Here is a 22753-nt window from a genome sequence, read left to right on the forward strand (position 1 = left end):
AACACAAAACAGCTCTAGGCCCTGTGCGCATGCTGCTTTTTTGCTGCAGTTTGTGGTCCTAAACTGCATGTATGACCTTCCCCAGCAAAGTCTATGAGAAATCTGAAAGGCTGTGTACGCGTTGCTTTGTTTTTGTTGCAGAAAAAAGACGCAGCAGGTCTCTTTTCTGCATTTTGCCATTGACAATGTTAAAAAAAAACAACTCACCAAAAACGCATACGTTTTCACCCAGAGGTGCGTTTTTCTGCTGAAGAAACAAAACTGCAGTGTGTACACATTCCCTTAAAAGGATGACACAGAAAAGAAAAAAAAAAAAAAAGCTGAAATAAAAAAAAGCAGTGTCAAAAATGCAAGTAAGCTAATGAGTGTAAATGGTGCTGAAATTCTGCAGCGTCAAAAACTCAACGGATATTGATCGTGGGAACATAGCCTAACAGGCTTGTCAGTGAAAGGTTATGGTTACACGACAAGTGCTATACACCACATTCAAAGTTAAATATAAAGATTTGCAACAACTCCGCGTTGCGACTTACAATAGGGTCATGCGCATTTCCAAATAAGATTGATTCGCTGTCACTGGTCGCAAACAACTTACCTGCCATAGACTTCCATGACTTCTGCCACTTCGATCTTTTATTTAAGCCAAAAATTGTTGCACAAATGTTTGTCACTCTATAGCCATAACGTAAATCACGCTCTTTTTTTTTTCTTACCTCCCCTGACAAAACAAGTATGATCTGCTAATTAAAGGTATTTAGATTTTTATTCATGACATTTTATTTATTTTTTTTTATATTCCCAGAAACCCTCTTAAGGCACTTGAGCTAGAACAATAGACAACACAAGACTTTTCTACAATATCTTCTAGTGATTTTTTTTGCCCACAGTAGGAAAGCAAGTAAGCCAGTAAGTTGTTTTTTTATTATTATTATTTTAATGGTCACATGGACTTCTGGCTGGTTAAGTATGGTACAACAAATACTTAGGTGTCTATGTTAAAAAGAAAAAAACCCTCCCTCGTATGCCATTTGTGAGTATACTCCATGTTGTGTTACAACTTGCATCTTGGGTATATTGAATCAACAGCAGGTCCTCACCATCCTAGTATAAAGCGCTTTACTCCTCAGAAGAAATCTCCAATTTCTAACAAATTCCACAAAAAATAAGTGTTATTGTTGCATCCGCAGCATTGTGTGGCAATCATACAACGTAAATCTCGTACAGCTTCTTGACACAATATGCCAGTGCAGCAAGAGCTATCGTGTTATGTAGTCTCTTTCTGTGGACGTCGTCCTTTCTTACAAGCACCACTGGCGTGGAGGAGGTAAGAGTGTGTAGTGGCAGTCTGGATAACTTATAGGCATCATACTCCACCTGGTATTTGCAGCAAGGATCAAACTGCCAGGAGATTCCATAGAGAGTAGAGCAGGCCAGGCTCAGGATACCTGCTGGCAGAGACAAGTAGGGCGAATACTCTGAAGGCAAAACTAAGGGGGTAAAAAGGCAGAATGTACCAGAAAGCACTGCTGTCTTGTGCAGGCAGTTTCCCACGGTGATCCAGCGGGCAGTTTCATCTCCAATTCGAGTTGGTTCAATTACTATGTACTTGTACTGGGCTTCAAGGGCTTGTTCCAGTTCATACTCAAACTGGTCCTGGGCATTTTCACCATTGTAAATCTCATGTACGATGTACCACTCACTCGTGGAAAAGGGCGCCCTGACAAAAAGAACATTTTTAGAAATGTGTAGTACTAGATAGGCACAAATAAAACAACACAGTGAACATCAGTAGCCAGTCACAACAAAGTTTTCATTCTCTAGCCTGCCTTTAACCCCTTCACGACCTTGGACGGATCTATCCGTCCAGGATCGTGTCCCGTTAAGCCCCGCCCCCTGCCGCGGGCAGGCGGCGTGGATCGGCACACATATCAGCTGTTTTCAACAGCTGACATGTGTGCCTGCTAGCCGCGGGTGGAATCGCTTCCACCCGCGGCCATTAACCCCTTAAATCTTGCTGCCAAAGTCTGGCAGCAAGATTTAAATGCGCGCGGCCATGTTTGTTACTCACCGCCGCCCCCACCGGAAGTCACGTGTGTTATCACGTGACTATCGGTGGTTGCCATCGTAGCACAGGGTCATGTGATGACGCCTGCTGCTACGATGTTTCACTTTCATTTTCCCTCGGCCGAGAGCAGAGGGAAAACCAAAGTGACTGAATCTGCTGATTACAGCGGTATTGCTGTGATCAGCAGATAGCGATCAGCAATCGGATTGCTGATCGCTATAGCCCCCTAGGGGGACTAGTAAAATAAAAAAAAAAAAAGTAAAAAAAAAAGTTTTAAAAAATAAAAAAAAAAAACAAAAAACCTAAAAGTTCAAATCACCCCCCTTTCCCCCCCATTGAAAATTAAAGGGTTAAAAAATAAATAAATATACACATATTTGGTATCGCCGCGTTCAGAAATGCCCGATCTATCAAAATATAAAATCAATTAATCTGATTGGTAAACGGCGTAGTCGCAAAAAAATTCCAAATGCCAAAATTACGTTTTTTGGTCGCCGCAAGTTTTACGCAAAATGCAATAACAGGCGATCAAAACGTAGCATCTGCGCAAAAATGGTACCATTATAAACGTCAGCTCGAGACGCAAAAAATAAGCCATCACTGAGGCATAGATGCTTAAAAATAAGAACGCTACGTGTTTCGGAAAATGGCGCAAAACGTGCGCCACTTTTATTGGACAAACTTGTGAATTTTTTTTAACCCCTTAGATACAAGTAAACCTATACATGTTTGGTGTCTACAAACTCGCACCGACCTGAGGCATCACATAGATACCTCAGTTTTACCATATAGTGAACACGGTGAATAAAATATCCCAAAAACTATTGTACGATCACACTTTTTTTGCAATTTTTCCGCACTTGGAATTTTTTTGCCGTTTTCCAGTACACTATATGGTAAAACTTATGGTTTAATTTAAAAGTACAACTCGTCCCGCAAAAAACAAGCCCTCATATGGCAAGATTGATGGAAAAATAAAAATGTTACGCCTCTCAGAAGAAGGGGAGCAAAAAACAAAAACGCAAAAACGGAAAGTGCCCGGGGGCTGAAGGGGTTAAAGGCAACCTGTCAAGTCCAATATGCACCCAGAACCACGAGCAGTGCATATTGCTAATCCCTGCCTAACCGTCCCTGTATACACTAGCATAGATAAAGGGATCTGTATAAAAAAGTATTTCTAAAGATCTTTTATTGTATGCTAATGAGTGCGGGGACTAGTCCCAAGGGTGTGGCTTCCCTGGCTAGTCTCCCCCATTAGAATGTTAGTACGCCCCTGTGGGTGTGCTATCATGCTAATGAATATGCGTCACAGGATGATCTCACTCACCTCTCCGCTGCCATCACCGCCCGACACTGGATTTCGGCTCAGTGTGCATGACTCCGGAGTTTTAATCATGCGCACTATGAAGTCGGGTGTACATGTCCCGGCTTCAAACTGTATTTCGGGGTCATGCGCACTGAGCCGAAATCTAGCATCGGGCGGCCATGGCAGCGGAGAGGTGAGAGATCATCCTCTGACGCTGCACATTCATTAGCATGATAGCACACCCACAGGGGCGTACTAAAATGCTAATTGAGCCGACTAGCAAAGGAAGCAACGCCCAGGGGACTAGTCCCCACGCTCATTAGCATATGATATAAGGTCTTTAGAAATACTTTTTCTAAAGCTCTCTATGCTACATCAGGGACGGTTATGCAAGGATTAGCAATATGCACTCAGAACTGCTTGTCGTACTGCGTGCATACTGTCAATCAGCACGACCAACAGAGCAGAGTGGAAGGGAAAGAGCAGCTTTATTGACACGAGGAAAAAGGAAGTAGGAGTCACCATCTGAGCTGGCAAAGATCATTGCAGGGCAGAACAGGCAGGTAGCATCTACATCTCAAAGTTGTTAGCCTCATAAGAAAAAAAGTCCTGGGTAAACCCTTTAAAGGTTAAATACAGGACTTTTATTTTACTCTGCCTAAGCACTAGCACTAACAGGTAGGTAGGTGGTACCTAAGCCCTAACAGACAGCTGATGCCTAGCTGACTGTTGTGCCCGGCGCCGTTCTTCGCTGGCACATAGCTGTCAAAACTGCTCATACCGGCAATTCAGCTGATACCGCCAACAGAGCAGAGGATACTGATCCACTATGCTCTGTAGATGGGGCAGGGTGCTGACATCATGCTGATCGACAGCTGGCTCCCCAGGACAGGCAGTGGCTCTCACGCCACATCTACAGAGCAGAGGGGAAAAGCCACCTCAGCTGACAGTTATTGTATCGCCAGCAATTACATGGCCATTAGTTTGTTTTTTGTTTGTTTTATTTTTAAAGTTCACAGATATACGCTTTATATTTTTAGTGTCTAAACAGGTACTTGATGCAATCTATATTTTAGGCAATAAAATGTGGTCGAAATGAATAGGAATGCTGACGATAATGGAACCTTTGTGATTGTTGAGCAAGGTTGTACAGACGTAGTTATGCTGCAATTCTACCGCCACTCACTAACATCCAAATGGTATTGTGGCGTCAATGAATAAATACCAAATGAGGCGGCATCCTGCAGACCACCTACATGAGGGTATAAATTAATTTTACATTGATCAATGTCAGGTTATGGGTATGCTGGGAATGTATCAGACACAGATTTAAACTATTGTACGTAACTTTTTTGGCAAAATTTCGGAAAATTAACAAAGCAATTATTAACCCCTTCAGCCCCCGGGCACTTTCCATTTTTGCGTTTGTTTTTTTTGCTCCCCTTCTTCCGAGAGCCGTAACTTTATTTTTCCGTCAATCTTGCCATATAAAGGCTTCTTTTTTGTGGGACAAGTTGTACTTTTAAATGAAACCATAAGTTTTACCATATAGTGTACTGGAAAACAGCAAAAAAATTCCAAGTGTGGAAAAACTGCAAAAAAAAGTGCGATCGCACAATAGTTTTTGGGATGTTTTATTCACAGTGTTCACTAAATGGTAAAACTGATGTGTGGGTATGATGCCTGAGGTTGGTGCGAGTTTGTAGACACCAAATATGTATAGGTTTACTTGTATCTAAGGGGTTAAAAAAATTCACAAGCTTGTCCACTAAAAGTGGCGTACGTTTTGCGCAATTTTCCGAAACCTGTAGCGTTCTCATTTTTTGGGATCTATGGCTCAGCAACAACTTATTTTTTGTATCTCAAGCTGACATTTTTAATGGTACCATTTTTGCGCAGATGCTATGTTTTGATCGCCTGTTATTGCATTTTGCATAAAACATGCGGCGACCAAAAAACGTAATTTTGGTGTTTGGTAAATAGCATAGTGGCAAAAAAATTCCAATCAGATTAATTGATATATTTTGATAGATCGGGCATTTCTGAACGCGGCAATACCAATATGTATATTTATTTTTTTCTAACCCTTTATTTTCAATGGGGTGAAAGGGGGCGTGATTTGTACTTTTAGGTTTTTTGTCTTTTATTTTTTTAAACTTTTTTTTACTTTTTTTCTTATTTTACTAGTCCCCCTAGGGGGCTATAGCAATCAGCAATCCAATCGCTCTGCCCTATGTGCTGATCACAGCTATACAGCTGTAAACAGCAGATATGATCACTTACTGATTCATTCGGCTTCGGGCCGAGTGAAACTGACTCGTCATAGCTACAGGCATCATCACATGACCCTGTGCTACCATGTCAACCACCGAAAGCCACGTCATCACGCACGTGACTTCCGATGGGGGGCGGCGGTAAGTAAAAATCATGGCCGCGCGCATATATATCTTGCTGCCAGACTTTGGCAGCGAGATGTAAGGGGTTAAATGTTGCGAGTGGAAACAATTCCACTCGTAACATGCAGGCACACATGTCAGCTGTTGAAAACAGCTGATATGTGCGCGGATCGCCGCATCCTGCCCGCGGCAGGGGACAGGGCTTAACGTCACACGCTCCATGTCGTGAAGGGGTTAATACCCCCTACATGTACGGTTAGGCCCACTATTGTCCATAAGTCAGTGGTGGAAACAATGGATGTCTATAGCGACGATGATGCAAATGGAAACATGGAAGTGGGGTAGTTACGTGGCCCCATTTCACTGGTTTTATCCTATTTGCAGGCACTATTTTGCAAATGCACATTAGCCTCTCCTGTACCTTTAGCACTGAAGAGCAAGTTGTTAAAACGGTCATATTGATTGCTGTAGGGAGTGGAGGTGCTGCCCACCACTTAGTTTTCTTTAGTAGGAAAACCAACCTGCCAAGTTCGTGTAAGCAATAGTTATTCGTCAATGTGTTTGGGATGAGCACAGAACAGATTTGGAAAGAGGACAGATTCCCTTTTACCTTATTCTGAAGGATAAACTTGATAGATATCTGTTTATACAAAACTGTAGAACATACAGAAGGTTGTGATATCATTTTATAAGGTTATTATATTGTTATAGAAATCAGTCACTTGTCTATTTACTACACTAGCTATAATCTGGAGGGCCAACAAAAATGCTTACGTCATACAAATACTTACGTGCCATTTTGCTAGAAACAAAGCCCCCCCTGCACCAAACCTGAGAGACGATGTGACAACTGACATCAAGTGCACACATTATGGGCATGCGTGAAGAGTGCAGCACTGGTTTAGAAGTACACCACTGTGAGGAAACAGCAAGAAACGCTCTGCAATACCCTACAAGCAGCGCCACAATGAGACCACCTCACGTGTGGCTCCAAATCATCAAGTAGTCATAGGCTTACCCAAGCTATACTGTAGAAAAAGGCTCCAATTCATCAAGATTGGCATTTTTCACACCAGTCTTGAGAAGGTGTGATGGAGTGAGGCAATCCTTAGGGTAAGTTCACACAGTGCGTTTTTCGTGGCGTTTTTGGGCTCAAAACTGCATGACTTTGCTTCCCCAGCAAAGTCTATGAGTTTTCATTTTTGCTGTCCGCACACAACTTTTTTTTAAGCTGCGTTTGAGCTTAAAAAAAAAAAAAAAAAAAAAAAAAAAAAAAAAAAAAAAAAATGGACATGTCAATTCTTTCCTGCGTTTTCCCCCCATGCAATGCATTGGAAAAACGCAGAGATCAAAAACGCAGCAAAACGCAGCCAAAAACGCACCAAATTGCGGTAAAAACGCATGCGTTTTTTGCCGTGGGTGCGTTTTTAGGAGCCAAAAACGCACAAAAATGCAGCGTCAAAAAAACGCAGCGTGTGCACATAGCCTTATTTATTTTTAGAGATGGGCAGCCACCAAAGTGCTTGGGTGCTCAATCCTTGAGTGCCCAACTTGAGTAACGAGTATAATGGAAGTCAATGATTGTGGGCGAAAGACCAAACTGCCCATACAACCAGCCATAAACAGAGCATTTCCAGGGAGAGGGAGGGAAAGGTTTTGTTTTTTTTTTCTTTTGATACACTACATCCAAAAATGTTGTTTCAATTGCAGTGGGAGCCTTTCAGAGACTGAATGGCTCTCCCTCGGGTGCCTGCACACATCATTCAGTGAAGCGAAAGCCTGCGCATTGTGATTGTTGTTTCACGGACAAAACATCCGAGCACCAGAGATACGCAATCGAGTACCGAACAGTAGTGCGCATGCCTGCTCATCATTATTTATTACGTGCCCAAGTACTATCAGGCTACTGCTGACGATTCAGCGGCTTCCACGAACGTCATGTTAACATAACAGCGGCTTCTCTTCCGCTCTGTTGAAAGAAAAAAAACTGCTGATGTCACAGTGATTTATAGCCGTCTCCCCGATGCCTGTGGGGAGCCAGCTGTCAATCAGTATGATGGTACTTCTCTGCAGACGAGAAGCAGCTGAAGTGTCACCAGGAGCCTGCAAGTTTTTAGGTCCCTAGAAAAGAAAAGTACAGTAACTGAACTTTACGGCTCTGAGTGTCTAATGACATCAGTTTGGGCAGGGACACTGAGCTCACTGATTGGCTGCAGCGTTAACAAGTGACGTCAGTGTTGTATACAATAACAGCAATGGAGAGCAGAGGAGAAGACTTAGGCTATGTACGCCAGCTGCGGTGTTTACGGAGTTTTTTTAGTGCAGTTTTATTGTCAAAGTTCTCACTTTTTCCTTCCCAGCAAAGTCTATGAGAATTCAGATTCTCTGTGCGCACGTTGCAGTATTTTGTCTGCAGTGTGTCACAGACTTCTGACAAACTGCAGCATGTTCTATCTTTTTTCATTTTGTCCTGGGAGTTTCTCACTAGTGATGGGAGGACTCGCAAATCAATCGTCCGCTGACTCGCGATCGCCAGGGGATTGATCCCTGTTATCTGTCCGATTCCATATAATCTATGGGGACCAGAATCCAGCACAAAAGGGGTAGCTTCATACTTACCGAGTCACCGGGGCGGCTGTCACACTGCTCCCGCAGCTGCTCATTCACTTCCCAGGCCACTCATTACCTTCATTGAATATGTACTGCGTTCCCCCCACCAGCATCTGGGATTGGTTGCAGTCAGACGTGCCCCCACTCTGTGACAGCATATAATACTTCCAATCACAGATCCGGTCTGCGGGTCTTGTACAGTAGAGAAAAAAAAAAAAATTGGCGTAGGGTCTCCCAATATTATGATACCCAGCACAGATAAAGCATACAGCTAAAGGTTACAGCCCCCAGCCATGCACTTATCTTGGCTGTGTATCAAAATAGGAAGAACCGCATGCGGCTTTGTTTTAAATTATTTAAATAATTTTAAAAACTGGCGTGCAGTCCCCCCCCCCCTTCAATTTTGATACCCAGGAAAAATAAAGCTAGGGGCTAGTATTCTCAGGCTGGGGAAACCCATGGTTATTAAGCCCCCTAACCTAAAAATAGCAGCCGCCTAGGATTGCCGCACCCATTAGATGTGGCAGTCCTGGAACTTTACCCGGCTCTTCCCGATTGTCCTAGTGCGGTGGCAATCAGGGTAATAAAGGGTTAATCAGAGCTCACAGCTGCCACTAAGCCCTGGATTAGTGATGAGGTGTCTATAACACTCCCCCATCACTAATCTGTGTTCATTTCTTTTCACTAACAAACACTGAAAAAATCCTTTAGTTGTACTAAAAGACAAAAAAAACCCACCCTCTTTATTAACCCCAAAAACACACCTGCAGGCCTGACGTAATCCACACAAGGTCCCACGACAATTCTAGCACTGCAATATCTGAATTCAAAACGAGCGGCCATAGAACATGACCCCTCGTAGACACAGCCGAAGGTTCCCACGATCCTCCACCTGTGACCACAGGTACGCCTGAGTTAATTGAGGTCAGGTTACCTGTGGTCACAGGTGGAGAACCGTGGGAACCTTCAGCTGTGGCCACAGCTAACCTGAGTGACATCACCGCTCATCGCGCAGCTCACTCGATCTCTGTCTGAACCTCACAGCATGTGGTTATGTTCTATAGCTGCTTGGTGTGGTCAGATGTAGCAGAGCTGGAATAGTCGTGGGACCTCGTGTGGATTACATCGGACCTGCAAAAGGTGTTGGGGGGGGGGGGTTTATTAAGTGGTGAAAGAGGGTTTTTTTGTTTTTCATTACAAATAAAGGATTTTTCGGTATTTGTGTTTATTTACTTTCACTTACAGATTAGTGATGGGGGTGTCTCAGACCCTCCCCATTACTAACCATGGGCTTAGTGGCAGCTGTGGGCTGCCATTAACTCCTTATTACCCCAGCACCAGGGCAATCGGGAGGAGCCGGATAAAGTGCTGGGATAGTCGCATATAAACAGATGCGACAATTCTGGGCGGCTGCTATTTTTAGGCTGGGGGCCGCCCAATAAACATGGGTCCCCCTAGCCTGAGAATACCTGCCCCCAGCTGTCAGGCTTTATCATGGCTGGGTATCAAAATTGGGGGGCACTGCACGCTGTTTTTAACACACGAAAAAAAAAAAAAAAAAAAAGTCGCATGCGGTTCCTCTTAGTTTGATACACAGCCGAGATAAGCACACGGCTGGGGGCTGCTGCCGCTAGCCGTGGGCTTTATCTGTGCTGGGTATCATAATATGGGGGGGACCCCAAGCCAATTTTTTTTTATTTATTTTTATTGTACGCTATAGACCCTCAGACCGGGTCTGTGATTTGAAGCGTCAGACAGGTGGGCGGGAGAAGCAGTGAATATGCATGAGCCTAATAAGCAGCCCCAGAAGAATGAGCAGCCATGGGAGCAGTTAAGCTATGCACGCACGTTGCGTAATTACATGCAGTTACGCTGCGCTTTGTCGCGCAGCGTAACTGCATGCGTCCTGCGTCCCCTGCATAATCTATGGAGATTGTGCAAAGGCCGTGCGCACGTGGCATCTTAGAGCGCAGCGCTTCGGCTGCTGCCCGAAGCGCGTGTTCTAAGAAGTGACATGTCACTTCTTCCGTGCACTTTGCCGGCAGCCCCTGCTCTGTCTATGGCAGGAGCTGCATGCAGAGCGCACGTTCTCTGCCGGCACCATGCGCTTCAGAACGGAGCTTTTCAGCTGCGCTCTAAAGCGCACCTTTTAGGTGCAATGCAGAGCGCACACGTGCGCACATAGCCTTACAGTCACGCCGAAAAAGTATGTATAGCACTCTCTATTATTATTTTTACTTCATTTTCATTTCCCAAGTGCCTGATCTGGGTGCCTTTGAATCCGTGGGAGTGGGAGTCCAGTCCGCATATCACGATTTTTCACAAACGCATCAAAATTTAAATTGACAAAAACACCAAAAAAAAAAAAACCCACCACATCATCACAAGCGTTTTTTTAAATTTCCAGGCTCTCTGGGACAAAGCAGTTTTTGAGAGTCAAAAGTGCAGTTTTTTTTGTGACCACAACTGCACGTGTGCATGCAGCCTTAGCGCTGGACTCTGAGCGGGAGAAAAGCACAATTTGTTGAATTAAATACAAACTAGCCAGGGAAAAGGGGTTTCTGACAGTGGAAAAGCCCTTTTAATACGAAACCCTCAGAAACATAAATTTGTCTATAATAAGATTCAGTCCATGTGAGGCTACTTTCACACTTGCGTTGAACGGCATCCGTTGCATTGCGTTGTGTGACGGATGCAACGGATGCGTTGCATATAATGGCACAACGGATGCTACGGATCATACAAAACAACGGAAAGCTATATTTATTTTTTCTTCTTTACAGTTTTACCGGCAGCAGACTATTGTGAACGATCAGCTGAGCACTCTCACGTGCCGGGCGCTCAGCTGAGCACTCTCACGTGCCGGGCGCTCAGCTGAGCACTCTCACGTGCCGGGCGCTCAGCTGAGCACTCTCACGTGCCGGGTGCTCAGCTGAGCACTCTCACGTGCCGGGCGCTCAGCTGAGCACTCTCACGTGCCGGGCGCTCAGCTGAGCACTCTCACGTGCCGGGCGCTCAGCTGAGCACTCTCACGTGCCGGCGGCCGGGCGCTCAGCTGAGCACTCTCACGTGCCGGCGGCCGGGCGCTCAGCTGAGCACTCTCACGTGCCGGCGGCCGGGCGCTCAGCTGAGCACTCTCACGTGCCGGCGGCCGGGCGCTCAGCTGAGCACTCTCACGTGCCGGCGGCCGGGCGCTCAGCTGAGCACTCTCACGTGCCGGCGGCCGGGCGCTCAGCTGAGCACTCTCACGTGCCGGCGGCCGGGCGCTCAGCTGAGCACTCTCACGTGCCGGCGGCCGGGCGCTCAGCTGAATGTTCGGCCACTGAGAGACAAAAAGTTTGTGAATTAAAAACAAAACAAAAAAAAAAACGCATGTGCAGTGAAATCCTACAGATTGCGCTGCTCAAAAAAAAGTTACATGCTGCGTTCCTTCCACCCGACGCAGCATCAAAATAACGACTCTGCGTCGTCCAACGGATGCAACGCTGACACTTGTGTTACAGTGCGTCGTCCATACAAGTCTATGGAGAATAGCGCAGTGCGTTAACGGACTGCGCTATTCTTCATAGTGACGGACTCCGCTGAACGCAAGTGTGAAAGTACCCTAATGCATGAACTAGAGAAGGTCCCAACCAAGTAGCTCCATCTATCATGTCCTATCAGGAAAGGGTGAAAGATGGGACACTTCTTCAGATCTCATTTTACACAGTCTGAAGTCGTTTGTTTATTAAGGCTGGCCGGTCTTCACCAATCACCAGACAAGATTGCAAAGTCCTGGTCTGCAGGGTGATTGGGTCTGTATGAGGTCGGCAGGACATCGCCCCTTGTAGACAGATGATGTGCTGCCGATACACTGTACATGAGCACAGGACCATTGTGCTAGCGATCGTCCGGTCCTCATCAGTGGATATTGTTTGTGCAAACCGATCAGTGCTCGTTACCGGGTGGGAATCAGTCTGTGTACCCCCTCATCATGACTCCTGTAATAATGACAGTCCTGGGGCCAGTGTGACCCCCTCTGAATAATGAGATAACCTCAGCAGGACCGGAATCAGCAGCCAACTCCAGGGGCAACATCACCCCAGAGGGGACAGTCACCAGTTGTTGTGTGCTGCCCATAACCACCTGACTTCCCCAGTGCACGGCAGTGAGAGCCCGGTCCCCGGGGCGGTCTATACGGTATATACTGTACACACAGCCCTGTGTATGGGCCTCCTGCTCGCCTGCGACCTCTCCTCACTGCTGGCGGCTTCCCCCGGTCCCCGGGGTGGTCTATACGGTATATACTGTACACACAGTCCTGTGTATGGACCTCCTGCTCGCCTGCGACCTCCCCTCACTGCTGGCGGCTTCCCCCGGTCCCCGGGGCGGTCTATACAGTATATACTGTACACACAGCCCTGTGTATGGGCCTCCTGCTCGCCTGCGACCTCTCCTCACTGCTGGCGGCTTCCCCCGGTCCCCGGGGTGGTCTATACAGTATATACTGTACACACAGCCCTGTGTATGGGCCTCCTGCTCGCCTGCGACCTCTCCTCACTGCTGGCGGCTTCCCCCGGTCCCCGGGGCGGTCTATACAGTATATACTGTACACACAGCCCTGTGTATGGGCCTCCTGCTCGCCTGCGACCTCTCCTCACTGCTGGCGGCTTCCCCCGGTCCCCGGGGTGGTCTATACGGTATATACTGTACACACAGTCCTGTGTATGGGCCTCCTGCTCGCCTGCGACCTCTCCTCACTGCTGGCGGCTTCCCCCGGTCCCCGGGGCGGTCTATACAGTATATACTGTACACACAGCCCTGTGTATGGGCCTCCTGCTCGCCTGCGACCTCCCCTCACTGCTGGCGGCTTCCCCCGGTCCCCGGGGCGGTCTATACAGTATATACTGTACACACAGCCCTGTGTATGGGCCTCCTGCTCGCCTGCGACCTCTCCTCACTGCTGGCGGCTTCCCCCGGTCCCCGGGGCGGTCTATACAGTATATACTGTACACACAGCCCTGTGTATGGGCCTCCTGCTCGCCTGCGACCTCTCCTCACTGCTGGCGGCTTCCCCCGGTCCCCGGGGTGGTCTATACGGTATATACTGTACACACAGCCCTGTGTATGGGCCTCCTGCTTGCCTGCGACCTCCCCTCACTGCTGGCGGCTTCCCCCGGTCCCCGGGGTGGTCTATACGGTATATACTGTACACACAGTCCTGTGTATGGGCCTCCTGCTCGCCTGCGACCTCTCCTCACTGCTGGCGGCTTCCCCCGGTCCCCGGGGCGGTCTATACAGTATATACTGTACACACAGCCCTGTGTATGGGCCTCCTGCTCGCCTGCGACCTCCCCTCACTGCTGGCGGCTTCCCCCGGTCCCCGGGGCGGTCTATACAGTATATACTGTACACACAGCCCTGTGTATGGGCCTCCTGCTCGCCTGCGACCTCTCCTCACTGCTGGCGGCTTCCCCCGGTCCCCGGGGCGGTCTATACAGTATATACTGTACACACAGCCCTGTGTATGGGCCTCCTGCTCGCCTGCGACCTCTCCTCACTGCTGGCGGCTTCCCCCGGTCCCCGGGGTGGTCTATACGGTATATACTGTACACACAGCCCTGTGTATGGGCCTCCTGCTCGCCTGCGACCTCCCCTCACTGCTGGCGGCTTCCCCCGGTCCCCGGGGTGGTCTATACAGTATATACTGTACACACAGCCCTGTGTATGGGCCTCCTGCTCGCCTGCGACCTCTCCTCACTGCTGGCGGCTTGCTCCGGTCCCCGGGGTGGTCTATACAGTATATACTGTACACACAGCCCTGTGTATGGGCCTCCTGCTCGCCTGCGACCTCTCCTCACTGCTGGCGGCTTCCCCCGGTCCCCGGGGCGGTCTATACAGTATATACTGTACACACAGCCCTGTGTATGGGCCTCCTGCTCGCCTGCGACCTCTCCTCACTGCTGGCGGCTTCCCCCGGTCCCCGGGGCGGTCTATACAGTATATACTGTACACACAGCCCTGTGTATGGGCCTCCTGCTCGCCTGCGACCTCTCCTCACTGCTGGCGGCTTCCCCCGGTCCCCGGGGTGGTCTTTACGGTATATACTGTACACACAGCCCTGTGTATGGGCCTCCTGCTCGCCTGCGACCTCTCCTCACTGCTGGCGGCTTCCCCCGGTCCCCGGGGTGGTCTATACGGTATATACTGTACACACAGCCCTGTGTATGGGCCTCCTGCTCGCCTGCGACCTCCCCTCACTGCTGGCGGCTTCCCCCGGTCCCCGGGGTGGTCTAAACAGTATATACTGTACACACAGCCCTGTGTATGGGCCTCCTGCTCGCCTGCGACCTCTCCTCACTGCTGGCGGCTTCCCCCGGTCCCCGGGGTGGTCTATACAGTATATACTGTACACACAGTCCTGTGTATGGGCCTCCTGCTCGCCTGCGACCTCTCCTCACTGCTGGCGGCTTCCCCCGGTCCCCGGGGTGGTCTATACAGTATATACTGTACACACAGCCCTGTGTATGGGCCTCCTGCTCGCCTGCGACCTCCCCTCACTGCTGGCGGCTTCCCCCGGTCCCCGGGGTGGTCTATACAGTATATACTGTACACACAGTCCTGTGTATGGGCCTCCTGCTCGCCTGCGACCTCCCCTCACTGCTGGCGGCTTGCCCCGGTCCCCGGGGTGGTCTATACAGTATATACTGTACACACAGTCCTGTGTATGGGCCTCCTGCTCGCCTGCGACCTCTCCTCACTGCTGGCGGCTTCCCCCGGTCCCCGGGGTGGTCTATACAGTATATACTGTACACACAGCCCTGTGTATGGGCCTCCTGCTCGCCTGCGACCTCCCCTCACTGCTGGCGGCTTCCCCCGGTCCCCGGGGTGGTCTATACAGTATATACTGTACACACAGTCCTGTGTATGGGCCTCCTGCTCGCCTGCGACCTCCCCTCACTGCTGGCGGCTTCCCCCGGTCCCCGGGGCGGTCTATACAGTATATACTGTACACACAGCCCTGTGTATGGGCCTCCTGCTCGCCTGCGACCTCTCCTCACTGCTGGCGGCTTCCCCCGGTCCCCGGGGTGGTATATACTGTACACACAGCCCTGTGTATGGGCCTCCTGCTCGCCTGCGACCTCTCCTCACTGCTGGCGGCTTGCCCCGGTCCCCGGGGTGGTCTATACAGTATATACTGTACACACAGCCCTGTGTATGGGCCTCCTGCTCGCCTGCGACCTCCCCTCACTGCTGGCGGCTTCCCCCGGTCCCCGGGGTGGTCTATACGGTATATACTGTACACACAGCCCTGTGTATGGGCCTCCTGCTCGCCTGCGCCCTCCCCTCACTGCTGGCGGCTTCCCCCGGTCCCCGGGGTGGTCTATACAGTATATACTGTACACACAGCCCTGTGTATGGGCCTCCTGCTCGCCTGCGACCTCCCCTCACTGCTGGCGGCTTGCCCCGGTCCCCGGGGCGGTCCATACAGTATATACTGTACACACAGCCCTGTGTATGGGCCTCCTGCTCGCCTGCGACCTCTCCTCACTGCTGGCGGCTTCCCCCGGTCCCCGGGGCGGTCTATACAGTATATACTGTACACACAGCCCTGTGTATGGGCCTCCTGCTCGCCTGCGACCTCTCCTCACTGCTGGCGGCTTCCCCCGGTCCCCGGGGCGGTCTATACAGTATATACTGTACACACAGCCCTGTGTATGGGCCTCCTGCTCGCCTGCGACCTCCCCTCACTGCTGGCGGCTTCCCCCGGTCCCCGGGGCGGTCTATACAGTATATACTGTACACACAGCCCTGTGTATGGGCCTCCTGCTCGCCTGCGACCTCTCCTCACTGCTGGCGGCTTCCCCCGGTCCCCGGGGTGGTCTATACGGTATATACTGTACACACAGCCCTGTGTATGGGCCTCCTGCTCGCCTGCGACCTCCCCTCACTGCTGGCGGCTTCCCCCGGTCCCCGGGGTGGTCTATACAGTATATACTGTACACACAGCCCTGTGTATGGGCCTCCTGCTCGCCTGCGACCTCTCCTCACTGCTGGCGGCTTGCTCCGGTCCCCGGGGTGGTCTATACAGTATATACTGTACACACAGCCCTGTGTATGGGCCTCCTGCTCGCCTGCGACCTCTCCTCACTGCTGGCGGCTTCCCCCGGTCCCCGGGGCGGTCTATACAGTATATACTGTACACACAGCCCTGTGTATGGGCCTCCTGCTCGCCTGCGACCTCTCCTCACTGCTGGCGGCTTCCCCCGGTCCCCGGGGCGGTCTATACAGTATATACTGTACACACAGCCCTGTGTATGGGCCTCCTGCTCGCCTGCGACCTCTCCTCACTGCTGGCGGCTTCCCCCGGTCCCCGGGGTGGTCTTTACGGTATATACTGTACACACAGCCCTGTGTATGGGCCTCCTGCTCGCCTGCGACCTCTCCTCACTGCTGGCGGCTTCCCCCGGTCCCCGGGGTGGTCTATACGGTATATACTGTACACACAGCCCTGTGTATGGGCCTCCTGCTCGCCTGCGACCTCCCCTCACTGCTGGCGGCTTCCCCCGGTCCCCGGGGTGGTCTATACAGTATATACTGTACACACAGCCCTGTGTATGGGCCTCCTGCTCGCCTGCGACCTCCCCTCACTGATGGCGGCTTCCCCCGGTCCCCGGGGTGGTCTATACGGTATATACTGTACACACAGCCCTGTGTATGGGCCTCCTGCTCGCCTGCGACCTCCCCTCACTGCTGGCGGCTTCCCCCGGTCCCCGGGGTGGTCTATACGGTATATACTGTACACACAGCCCTGTGTATGGGCCTCCTGCTCGCCTGCGACCTCTCCTCACTGCTGGCGGCTTCCCCCGGTCCCCGGGGTGGTCTTTACGGTATATACTGTACACACAGCCCTGTGTATGGGCCTCCTGCTCGCCTGCGACCTCTCCTCACTGCTGGCGGCTTCCCCCGGTCCCCGGGGTGGTCTATACGGTATATACTGTACACACAGCCCTGTGTATGGGCCTCCTGCTCGCCTGCGACCTCCCCTCACTGCTGGCGGCTTCCCCCGGTCCCCGGGGTGGTCTAAACAGTATATACTGTACACACAGCCCTGTGTATGGGCCTCCTGCTCGCCTGCGACCTCTCCTCACTGCTGGCGGCTTCCCCCGGTCCCCGGGGTGGTCTATACAGTATATACTGTACACACAGTCCTGTGTATGGGCCTCCTGCTCGCCTGCGACCTCTCCTCACTGCTGGCGGCTTCCCCCGGTCCCCGGGGTGGTCTATACAGTATATACTGTACACACAGCCCTGTGTATGGGCCTCCTGCTCGCCTGCGACCTCCCCTCACTGCTGGCGGCTTCCCCCGGTCCCCGGGGTGGTCTATACAGTATATACTGTACACACAGTCCTGTGTATGGGCCTCCTGCTCGCCTGCGACCTCCCCTCACTGCTGGCGGCTTGCCCCGGTCCCCGGGGTGGTCTATACAGTATATACTGTACACACAGTCCTGTGTATGGGCCTCCTGCTCGCCTGCGACCTCTCCTCACTGCTGGCGGCTTCCCCCGGTCCCCGGGGTGGTCTATACAGTATATACTGTACACACAGCCCTGTGTATGGGCCTCCTGCTCGCCTGCGACCTCCCCTCACTGCTGGCGGCTTCCCCCGGTCCCCGGGGTGGTCTATACAGTATATACTGTACACACAGTCCTGTGTATGGGCCTCCTGCTCGCCTGCGACCTCCCCTCACTGCTGGCGGCTTCCCCCGGTCCCCGGGGCGGTCTATACAGTATATACTGTACACACAGCCCTGTGTATGGGCCTCCTGCTCGCCTGCGACCTCTCCTCACTGCTGGCGGCTTCCCCCGGTCCCCGGGGTGGTATATACTGTACACACAGCCCTGTGTATGGGCCTCCTGCTCGCCTGCGACCTCTCCTCACTGCTGGCGGCTTGCCCCGGTCCCCGGGGTGGTCTATACAGTATATACTGTACACACAGCCCTGTGTATGGGCCTCCTGCTCGCCTGCGACCTCCCCTCACTGCTGGCGGCTTCCCCCGGTCCCCGGGGTGGTCTATACGGTATATACTGTACACACAGCCCTGTGTATGGGCCTCCTGCTCGCCTGCGCCCTCCCCTCACTGCTGGCGGCTTCCCCCGGTCCCCGGGGTGGTCTATACAGTATATACTGTACACACAGCCCTGTGTATGGGCCTCCTGCTCGCCTGCGACCTCCCCTCACTGCTGGCGGCTTGCCCCGGTCCCCGGGGCGGTCCATACAGTATATACTGTACACACAGCCCTGTGTATGGGCCTCCTGCTCGCCTGCGACCTCTCCTCACTGCTGGCGGCTTCCCCCGGTCCCCGGGGCGGTCTATACAGTATATACTGTACACACAGCCCTGTGTATGGGCCTCCTGCTCGCCTGCGACCTCTCCTCACTGCTGGCGGCTTCCCCCGGTCCCCGGGGCGGTCTATACAGTATATACTGTACACACAGCCCTGTGTATGGGCCTCCTGCTCGCCTGCGACCTCCCCTCACTGCTGGCGGCTTCCCCCGGTCCCTGGGGCGGTCTATACAGTATATACTGTACACACAGCCCTGTGTATGGGCCTCCTGCTCGCCTGCGACCTCTCCTCACTGCTGGCGGCTTCCCCCGGTCCCCGGGGTGGTCTATACGGTATATACTGTACACACAGCCCTGTGTATGGGCCTCCTGCTCGCCTGCGACCTCCCCTCACTGCTGGCGGCTTCCCCCGGTCCCCGGGGTGGTCTATACAGTATATACTGTACACACAGCCCTGTGTATGGGCCTCCTGCTCGCCTGCGACCTCTCCTCACTGCTGGCGGCTTGCTCCGGTCCCCGGGGTGGTCTATACAGTATATACTGTACACACAGCCCTGTGTATGGGCCTCCTGCTCGCCTGCGACCTCTCCTCACTGCTGGCGGCTTCCCCCGGTCCCCGGGGCGGTCTATACAGTATATACTGTACACACAGCCCTGTGTATGGGCCTCCTGCTCGCCTGCGACCTCTCCTCACTGCTGGCGGCTTCCCCCGGTCCCCGGGGCGGTCTATACAGTATATACTGTACACACAGCCCTGTGTATGGGCCTCCTGCTCGCCTGCGACCTCTCCTCACTGCTGGCGGCTTCCCCCGGTCCCCGGGGTGGTCTTTACGGTATATACTGTACACACAGCCCTGTGTATGGGCCTCCTGCTCGCCTGCGACCTCTCCTCACTGCTGGCGGCTTCCCCCGGTCCCCGGGGTGGTCTATACGGTATATACTGTACACACAGCCCTGTGTATGGGCCTCCTGCTCGCCTGCGACCTCCCCTCACTGCTGGCGGCTTCCCCCGGTCCCCGGGGTGGTCTATACAGTATATACTGTACACACAGCCCTGTGTATGGGCCTCCTGCTCGCCTGCGACCTCCCCTCACTGATGGCGGCTTCCCCCGGTCCCCGGGGTGGTCTATACGGTATATACTGTACACACAGCCCTGTGTATGGGCCTCCTGCTCGCCTGCGACCTCCCCTCACTGCTGGCGGCTTCCCCCGGTCCCCGGGGTGGTCTATACGGTATATACTGTACACACAGCCCTGTGTATGGGCCTCCTGCTCGCCTGCGACCTCTCCTCACTGCTGGCGGCTTCCCCCGGTCCCCGGGGTGGTCTATACGGTATATACTGTACACACAGCCCTGTGTATGGGCCTCCTGCTCGCCTGCGACCTCCCCTCACTGCTGGCGGCTTCCCCCGGTCCCCGGGGTGGTCTAAACAGTATATACTGTACACACAGCCCTGTGTATGGGCCTCCTGCTCGCCTGCGACCTCTCCTCACTGCTGGCGGCTTCCCCCGGTCCCCGGGGTGGTCTATACAGTATATACTGTACACACAGTCCTGTGTATGGGCCTCCTGCTCGCCTGCGACCTCTCCTCACTGCTGGCGGCTTCCCCCGGTCCCCGGGGTGGTCTATACAGTATATACTGTACACACAGCCCTGTGTATGGGCCTCCTGCTCGCCTGCGACCTCCCCTCACTGCTGGCGGCTTCCCCCGGTCCCCGGGGTGGTCTATACAGTATATACTGTACACACAGTCCTGTGTATGGGCCTCCTGCTCGCCTGCGACCTCCCCTCACTGCTGGCGGCTTCCCCCGGTCCCCGGGGTGGTCTATACAGTATATACTGTACACAGTCCTGTGTATGGGCCTCCTGCTCGCCTGCGACCTCCCCTCACTGCTGGCGGCTTCCCCCGGTCCCCGGGGTGGTCTATACAGTATATACTGTACACAGTCCTGTGTATGGGCCTCCTGCTCGCCTGCGACCTCTCCTCACTGCTGGCGGCTTCCCCCGGTCCCCGGGGTGGTCTATACGGTATATACTGTACACACAGCCCTGTGTATGGGCCTCCTGCTCGCCTGCGACCTCCCCTCACTGCTGGCGGCTTGCCCCGGTCCCCGGGGTGGTCTATACAGTATATACTGTACACACAGCCCTGTGTATGGGCCTCCTGCTCGCCTGCGACCTCTCCTCACTGCTGGCGGCTTCCCCCGGTCCCCGGGGTGGTCTATACAGTATATACTGTACACACAGTCCTGTGTATGGGCCTCCTGCTCGCCTGCGACCTCTCCTCACTGCTGGCGGCTTCCCCCGGTCCCCGGGGTGGTCTATACAGTATATACTGTACACACAGCCCTGTGTATGGGCCTCCTGCTCGCCTGCGACCTCTCCTCACTGCTGGCGGCTTCCCCCGGTCCCCGGGGTGGTCTATACAGTATATACTGTACACACAGCCCTGTGTATGGGCCTCCTGCTCGCCTGCGACCTCCCCTCACTGCTGGCGGCTTCCCCCGGTCCCCGGGGCGGTCTATACAGTATATACTGTACACACAGTCCTGTGTATGGGCCTCCTGCTCGCCTGCGACCTCCCCTCACTGCTGGCGGCTTCCCCCGGTCCCCGGGGTGGTCTATACAGTATATACTGTACACACAGCCCTGTGTATGGGCCTTCTGCTCGCCTGCGACCTCCCCTCACTGCTGGCGGCTTCCCCCGGTCCCCGGGGTGGTCTATACGGTATATACTGTACACACAGTCCTGTGTATGGGCCTCCTGCTCGCCTGCGACCTCTCCTCACTGCTGGCGGCTTCCCCCGGTCCCCGGGGTGGTCTATACAGTATATACTGTACACACAGCCCTGTGTATGGGCCTCCTGCTCGCCTGCGACCTCTCCTCACTGCTGGCGGCTTCCCCCGGTCCCCGGGGCGGTCTATACAGTATATACTGTACACACAGCCCTGTGTATGGGCCTCCTGCTCGCCTGCGACCTCTCCTCACTGCTGGCGGCTTCCCCCGGTCCCCGGGGTGGTCTATACAGTATATACTGTACACAGTCCTGTGTATGGGCCTCCTGCTCGCCTGCGACCTCCCCTCACTGCTGGCGGCTTGCCCCGGTCCCCGGGGTGGTCCATACAGTATATACTGTACACACAGTCCTGTGTATGGGCCTCCTGCTCGCCTGCGACCTCCCCTCACTGCTGGCGGCTTCCCCCGGTCCCCGGGGTGGTCTATACGGTATATACTGTACACACAGTCCAGTGTATGGGCCTCCTGCTCGCCTGCGACCTCCCCTCACTGCTGGCGGCTTGCCCCGGTCCCCGGTCTTGCTGGGGCTGCTGCCTGGGCCGATCCGTCCTCCCCGTGCAGGGTCCGCTCCCCCGGAGCAGCACATATTAGCGGGCAACCTTTGCCAGTCTCCCCCTGACCTCGGGCCTGTCGCCGCTCACCAGCACTCACAAGCCAATAGAAACGTCGGGGCCTGCGCACACCCAGCGGCCGGCAGCGCTACACCGGGAGGGTCCCATGCAGGGTGGATGCCGCCGGCCGGAGCTCGGGACATCGCGGGCCATGCTCACCTATCTCTGCCTCCCAGCCCAGCGCGCCTCCTTCCCCAAGTGGCCATCTTGGAGACTCGGCTCTCCGCTGTCTCACTGTGTTCTGCGCATCTCCCGGGGACTGATGGGAAGTAGAGTCCACGCTGAAGCTGACAGTTTAAAATGGCGAATAACTACAAATCCCGACGTCCCTGTGGCGGCGGCTGACAGCCGCAAAGTATTCTGGGAGCTGTAGTTTCCGCGCTGTGCTGAGTGACAGTTTCTGGCTAAAGAGACTTTTAGGCGCGCACAATGGCGGCATTATAGGAAGAGAAGGCAGCTGAATACCGCTCATACCTGACATACACTGGCAGCCATACCTGCAATGATAGATAGAAGCTGTATATTATTATTATTTACTGGCCTTCAGCTGGATCTCGAGCCATGGCGTCTTTATGGATGAACAATCTGTAGGAAGCTCGATCTTGTGTAGTGAGAGGTCACCAGGGTCTCCACCATTAT

The 22753-nt window shown here is 53.1% G+C and overlaps 1 protein-coding gene across 1 annotated transcript; it reads right to left on the reverse strand.

Moving 5' to 3' along the window:
- Positions 1–911: 911 nt before the first annotated feature.
- TMEM11 (transmembrane protein 11) lies at positions 912–22382 on the reverse strand. Its single transcript, XM_075319067.1, has 2 exons — positions 22274–22382; positions 912–1717 (listed from the first exon to the last, which is right to left on the reverse strand). The coding sequence occupies exons 1-2, from the start codon at positions 22318–22320 to the stop codon at positions 1201–1203; spliced, it is 564 nt and encodes a 187-aa protein (XP_075175182.1). The 5' UTR covers positions 22321–22382; the 3' UTR covers positions 912–1200.
- Between the last annotated feature and the right edge of the window lie 371 nt (positions 22383–22753).

Source organism: Anomaloglossus baeobatrachus, chromosome 7 (genome assembly GCF_048569485.1).
Source record: "Anomaloglossus baeobatrachus isolate aAnoBae1 chromosome 7, aAnoBae1.hap1, whole genome shotgun sequence".
In the NCBI taxonomy this organism is placed as follows: domain Eukaryota; kingdom Metazoa; phylum Chordata; class Amphibia; order Anura; family Aromobatidae; genus Anomaloglossus; species Anomaloglossus baeobatrachus.

Bases quoted from the DNA above. Each gene is read 5' to 3' on its own strand.
- TMEM11 (XM_075319067.1), bottom strand. From the start codon at position 22,320: ATGGCCACTTGGGGAAGGAGGCGCGCTGGGCTGGGAGGCAGAGATAG. The intron at 1,718-22,273 runs GTGAGCATGGCC...TCTTTTTGTCAG, and splicing joins GGGCTGGGAGGCAGAGATAG to GGCGCCCTTTTCCACGAGTG.